Below are 7,171 nucleotides of genomic sequence, written 5' to 3'. Positions count from 1 at the left end.
ACTGAGGTGCTCGGACAGATACACAGTGGAATCTCATAGACATATTGTGTCTCAAGATTGTTTTAGGAATAACCCAGGAAAGAATTCAACCCCTTGGGGAAAAGATGAGTGGAAGAGTTGTAGGAGATGCATGGAGGAGGTGAAGGAGAGAGAAAAGTGTGAAGAAGGGAGAATACATAGTGGCCGAGGAGGGAGGGAGGGGTTGTGGGGATTAGGTGAAGTGTGTGAAGGTCAGATTAATTAAAGGAAACAAAGGTGTCATGTTCATATTTGACTATTTAATAAATAAAATTATAAATAACATTGGAGACTTCATTTAGCCGTAGGCAGGAGCTGGGGTGTAGGAGGGCTGGGCTGCAGGGTACTGAGCCTCACCCTCGTAGGTCACCTCGGCCACGTAGCCGGAGTCGCCGTTGACTGTGTAAGCCACCTTCTGAAGACGACCGTCGGGAAGCAGCACGTAGTAGGAGCCCTGGGTGTCATAGCCGTCACGGGACTCCTGGTGGCCGAAGTCGTTGCCAGAGTAGTCGTCCTTTACGGCGTAGTTGAAGTCGTACTTGGCTGGCTCCTGTAATTGAGAAATGGTATAAATGAACTGTGTAAGAGAATGAATATTTTTTACGGTATGTTTCACCGAAGCTAATGTAATACTGTGTCGATGGTATTGACACATGTTCCTTTATGAATTATTTAAGTAAAGTAATTGTGGTTATGACAGTGGTGAAGGAGGCAGTTACCTCGTAGGCGGGTGCGGGGGTGTAGCTGTAGGAGGGCTGGGAGGGGGCAGCTACAGCCACGGCCACCAGGGCCAGCACGACGGCGGTCTGTGAGAGATGAAATTACCAACATGTCTTACAGGTGTCATTCTATAATGTGCTAAAGAAACTGGTCCACAAATGTGAGAATCGTAGCTGCGGATACAAAGATGTTGAGCGTTTTACAAATATACATTGTTATTTTATTTCCAATAATATTTGACTTCGTTTAATATTTTAATAATATTTCTCAAAGTTATATACCGAATGTGTTTACTTCTTCGGGAAGATTTTGGAATTATGTTGTATTAATTAAATTTGTTATTATAAGTCACATTTCATACTTATTAACAGTTAGTTAATGAATACATATATTGGGCGGTTCTCACCTTAGCAATCATTATAGTGATGTTTGGTTTCGTGGTGCTACTTGACTTGATGCCTGTAGATAAGGATGAAGGGCCTTATATGCTTGCCGGGGTGGCAGTGGCTGCGTGGGCGTGGCCAAGTGAAGAGCAGTTGGGAAAGGTGGGTTGAGGGACACGCCCACAATCTTACCTTGACCTTGGTGCTGGGAGGAAGAGAAAGCAGACGACGTTTATAATATATTATTTACTCAGAATCCAGAAGTCACAAGTTTTCTTCTTCACTTTACTATTACTATAAAGACGAGGATATATTAAAACCATGCTTGTGATCTTCCTTATAAGTCTTAATGACACACTTCAGTACTCAGGTGATACACACAAGTAACACCGCCACGCTCTCAGCTCGTGACCATGATGTATTTGTTAACTGTGGCAGGATGAACGAAGGTGAGAGAACTTCTCCTTGTGACACACTCAGATATCTGTTGCTGTAAAGTTATTACTGTGCTTCAACAACGAAGGTCTTTATGAGCTTAGCAAGGTTATTGATGCACTAGTCCAACAACATTATGAGATAAACTGCTAGGGGAACATATGGGCACGGGGGTGGAGGAGACTGCAGTGGGAGCGGGTCAACAAAGTGAAAGATTACAGGGAAATAGCGTTAGGAATGATGACAAAACTAAAATAGACGGAATTAAAACCTAAACGCGGCATAGAGAGGACTCAGAACATTACTAACTTAAATGTCGACTACGCGAACAGTAGAAGTATGAGAAACAAAATGGATATTAGGGCCTTGGTATGTGCCTAAAAAATCGATATAATAACATTCACTGAAACATGGATCAACCTAGACTCACGTGAGTTACCGGTCGATTACCAAATTGCTGGTGTTACAAATTGTTCCATACCGATAGGCAGACCAGGAAAGGAGGCGGAGTAGCAATCTATGGTATGTCAGGGATAATCTAAAGTGTGAAATAAATAAGGAAATAAAAATTGAGCAGAATACAGAAACAATTTGGATAGAATTAATCGATGGTAGGGAAAAATTAATCATAGGAGTAAAATATAGACCTCCCAATCTTGATACAGTTAACGAGCGACTTATCTGGAATGAAATGCGCAGGGCTTCCATACACAACAAAGTCTGTATAGTAAGCGATTTTAACCCTGGCCAAATAGATTGGACTGACCTTACGGGTAACTCAGTATCAGAGGATTTCCTCGAAACGATCCAGGACTGTTTCCTAAGTCAACATATAACCGAACCCACCCGGGGTAATAATATACTCGATTTAGTTTTGTCGAACAGAGAAAACCTTATTAGCAATGTCGAGGTAGGGAACGAACTTGCAAACAGCGATCACAAAGAAATTAGATTCCAGTTAGATTTTCAGGTCAAACACAAGGAAAATTCCATTTAAGTCCCAGATTTCAGAAGGGCAAACTTTGATAGTTTAAAGAGGCAGCTGGGAGAGGGGGTGTCGCGCTTGGGCGTGAACCTGACAGATGACACCTACCTGATAACGAGATCTGAGATTGTCGAGTTCCACGACAATTTAAATAATGAGTTACTTAATGCACAAAGGCAGAACATACCATACAAAAAACTCAGATCAGACAACAATGACCCTAAATGGATAAATAATTATTTAAAGAACATTATTGGACAAAGGAAGGCTATAGGTAGAAGGATAAACCGTGGCGAAATTTACCTCCGGGAGTATTATAAGGTATTGGCCGGTAGGGTTAAGACCGAGATAAGAAAAGCAAAGAGGAATAATGAACTGAAGATAGCAAGGGAGGCGAAGACAAACCCCAAAGGATTCTACCAAATGTATCAATCTAAAGCACGAGATAAGATTGGACCAATACAGTCGGATACCGGCGAGCTAACTGATAACGACGGAGAAATATTTTTCAACAGTTTTCACCACCGAAAATTTAAACATGATACCCGAGGCACCGACTCTATTCAGAGAAAGTGAAGAAAACAAATTAAGAGAGATAGTAGTGACTAGTAACCATGTTAATATGCAAATAGACAAACTGAAGCCTAATAAATCACCTGGTCCCGATGAGATATTTGCCAGAGTATTAAAGGAATGTAAGGAAGAGCTTAGTATGCCCTTAGCAAAGTTGTTTAACATGTCCTTAAAAACAGGTGTAGTACCAGAATCCTGGAGGATAGCGAATGTAATACCGATTTTCAAGAAGGGGGATAGATCACTATCCTCTAACTACCGCCCAATCAGTCTAACATCAATAGTAGGCAAATTACTAGAATCAATCATTTCAAACTCTATTCGAAACCACCTGGAGAAGCACAAGTTGATCAAAGATTCCCAACATGGCTTCACAAGAGGGCGTTCATGTCTAACTAATCTATTAACATTCTTTTCATCAGTTTTCGAATCGGTGGACGAGGGGCAAAATTATGATGTGGTATATCTCGACTTTAGTAAAGCGTTCGACAGAGTCCCCCACAAAAGACTAATTAGAAAGGTAGAAGCAAATGGCATCAGAGGTAATATCCTTATATGGATTAGGGCGTGGTTACGGGACAGGAAACAGCGAGTGAGCATAAACGGCACTAAATGGCATTGGAGCAACGTCACTAGTGGAGTTCCCCAAGGCTCAATACTTGGACCATTATTATTTATTATATACATAAACGATATAGATATCGGCATAGACAGCAACATAAGTAAATTTGCTGATGACACTAAAATAGGACGTGTAATTAAATCTGACAAGGACTCCTGCAAAACTACAGGAAGATCTAAAAAATTTTTCGAATGGTCGGAAAAATGGCAGATGAAATTCAATGCGGACAAATGTAAAGTACTCAGTATAGGAGATGTAAACAGGGAAACCAGTTACCAGATAAACAACGATGCCATTGTGGAATCCGACTGCGAGAGATATTTAGGAGTAATGATAAGTAGGAATCTTAAGCCAAGTAAACAATGTGTTTTTGCTCGTAACAAGGCTAATAAAGTACTTGGGTTCATACAAAGGAGTGTTAGTTACAAGACTAGCGAGGTCATCTTAAAATTAAATCTAGCGCTTGTGAGACCTCACCTGGATTACGTAGTTCAGTTCTGGTCACCGTATTACAGAATGGATATAGAATCCTTGGAAAGAATCCAGAGGAGAATGACAAGATTAATCCCGGGCATTAGGAACCTTGAGTACAGAGACAGGTTAAACAATCTTAATTTGCACTCCCTTGAGAGACGTAGAGTGAGGGGCGACATGATAGAGGTGTATAAATGGAAGACAGGGTTAAACAAAGGGGACATTACAAAGGTACTCAAACTATCCAACCAGGAGCGAACTCGCAACAACGGTTTTAAATTAGACAAATTTAGATTTCAGCATGAAATAGGTAAACACTGGTTTGGAAACAGAGTAGTGGATGAATGGAACAAGTTACCAAATATCATCATTGACTCGAATACGCTGGATAGCTTCAAACACAGGTTGGATGCTTATATGAGCAATAGGGGTTGGGTATAAACGGGACTGCCCAGTATGGGTCAATAGACCCGCTGCAGTTTCCTCCATTCTTATGTTCTTTGTTGTCACAAACCAGTCCATAATTGAGGTTAGCAGAGAAATAGAAAGGTTTGAAGAAGCAACAGGTGCTATATTAAACAAAGATAAAACAAGTATTATGGGCTTGGGTGAGTGGAACAAGAGAGATTTATGGCCTGTGCTGCGGATGAGATCAGCAGAATATTCCAGAATTTTAGGCACTATATATTATGAAGATTACGAACACACTGTTGATATGAATTGGAACAAAATCTTGGAAAATATCAGCATTACTGTAAATTGTTTATCAAAAAGAAAATTATCCTTGTTACCAAAAACCAATTATTGTGAACTCAAAAGTTTTGTCCAAGGTATGGTACCTATCTCGTACATTTGCATCAAATAAAATTCACAGAAAATTGAATCATGTATTTTTAAATACATGTGGAGTGGTATGTACCAGCCAATTAAAAGACAAACTCTGTATTTACCTGTCAAACAAGGTGGTATTGGAGTAGTTAATGTGTTTTGTAAAGCAGCTGCTATATTATGAACAACTTTCATAAAAATTGCTTCAGACCATGAAAAGAGGAAATCTTTAACTCCATATTATACAAGTATAAGGACCAGCTATCTATTAGAAATGAAACCTACGGATAATGTTTCCTACTCGTCTCCACCTTATTATAGTATTGCAATCAATACTCTAAGAAGGTTAGCAAGGCATAATAACTTTCCCAATGTCAAGAATAAAGATGTATACAATATGTTAATGATATGGACAAAACCTGCAGTTGAAGAAAAGTATCCGCTGTTTAAATGGCCTTTTATTTGGGAAAATATTACTTGTAAATATATGGATCCTCACCAGAGAGGCTTCACATATAGGTATATTCGTGAAACTCTACCAACAAATCAGAGACTAAAAATGTTAAACATAAAACAAGATGATAGTTGTGTAAGATGTGGCGAAGTAGAATATCCAATACAGTACATGTATTTTACTTCTGTTTCCATAACAAAGACATAATTAAATGGTTTAAAAATCTCCTGAATACAGTCTGCAATGTCAATAGCAAATTATTTCTACATTTCTTAATGTTTAATATTAACTGTAGTGAAAATAAGGATAAGAATGCAATAATCATGCTAATGTCAGATTATATTTACTGTATGTGGTTAAGTAGGAAAGAAAATTATAATGTTAAGGAGACTATAGCCTTTATTAAAGGCAGGATATATTATAATAAATGAATGATCAAGTGTATTTTAAAAGAAAAGTCATCCAAATATTTCACCTACAAATATGTTAATATGTAATATGTATGCAGTAAATATGTAAATTGTAAAATTTTTAAATAATAAAAAAAAAGTTTATGCCAAATGAATGACTACGAGAACTTGTTTAACGTATAAAGAACACAACAGTTGTATTAGTAGTTAGTTACCTTGTGCTGGTGGTCCCTAAAGACCTGGTGCCATACAGGGTCACCTCCTGACACTGTCTTGACACTAATGACACCTCATGGCACTTGACGACACCTTACTGTACTCCATGACACACATTACACCTTGTAATAAAACAAAGACACTTTACATTTTACACCAATGGCACTTTACGACACTTTAAGAGACTTCACAGCACCTTACGACACTTTTCGACACCGTATGACACTTCTATTTTGCTTGGATATTTTATAACTATTTGTGACCTTATGACACTTTATAACGTTGAAACTATATGGCTTCTTACGGCACTTTAGAACACCGACACTTTAGGACACTTCATGACACTTTAGAATACTTTAGGCCACTGACACTTTACGACAGTTTAATACTTTACGACACTCATTGAAACCTAAAGACACTTTATTACACTTTATAGCACTTTTTCATTATGCACCACATCTTACGACATTACTGTATACGACACTTATTAGATTTAATGACACTTTACCAGAGCTACTGACACTTAAAGGCACTTTATAAAACTGTAGGGATGGTAAAGATTCGTTTTGTGCCATAACAAATATTATTGATAACTAAAATAGGTTTTGCTCACGTATTTTGTCCTGTTATGACCGAATATGACCTTTATTTCCGTGGGTGAGTGATATTTCTGGAGATATTGTATAACCACTTACACTATCAACGACAATGGTTACCCTACAGTGGGCAGGGCGTTGAACCTAACCTAACCTGTCCTAACTTATCCTAACTTATCTTGTGTAACCGATGGCGGAGTAGGTGGGTCTATTTATGTTGTTTATGTGTTTCGTCAGTGATGGTGATATTGTTTTCGGTGTTCAGGTGAGGAGGAAACCATAAACTCGTAGGAACACTTACTGATAGACTAAATTTTTGCGCATGCGTAAATGTCCCAAGATACTGGAACTGTGCTCTGATTAGTCAACGTAGATAATGTGACAGTGAAATCAAAGAACAGAATATATGAAAAAATTTAACATCAGGCACGGTGTGTTAAGCCAAGGCACCTATTTC

At 38.5% G+C, this 7,171-nt stretch overlaps 1 protein-coding gene across 1 annotated transcript; it reads right to left on the bottom strand.

The window, feature by feature from the left end:
- Positions 1-265: 265 nt before the first annotated feature.
- Positions 266-830, bottom strand: LOC121855871 (cuticle protein 7-like; the record flags this gene model as incomplete). The annotated part of the gene is made up of 2 exons (XM_042351037.1): positions 266-568; positions 738-830. Coding segments are annotated over 2 exons (345 nt in total), but the record flags the coding sequence as incomplete, so codon positions are not given.
- Positions 831-7,171: the final 6,341 nt, after the last annotated feature.

The sequence above is a fragment of the Homarus americanus genome, unplaced genomic scaffold (genome assembly GCF_018991925.1).
Source record: "Homarus americanus isolate GMGI-L3 unplaced genomic scaffold, GMGI_Hamer_2.0 scaffold39190, whole genome shotgun sequence".
NCBI classification, from domain to species: Eukaryota; Metazoa; Arthropoda; class Malacostraca; order Decapoda; family Nephropidae; genus Homarus; species Homarus americanus.
Note: the sequence above shows the minus strand (reverse complement) of the source record. Positions and strands in the feature narration are given on the sequence as shown.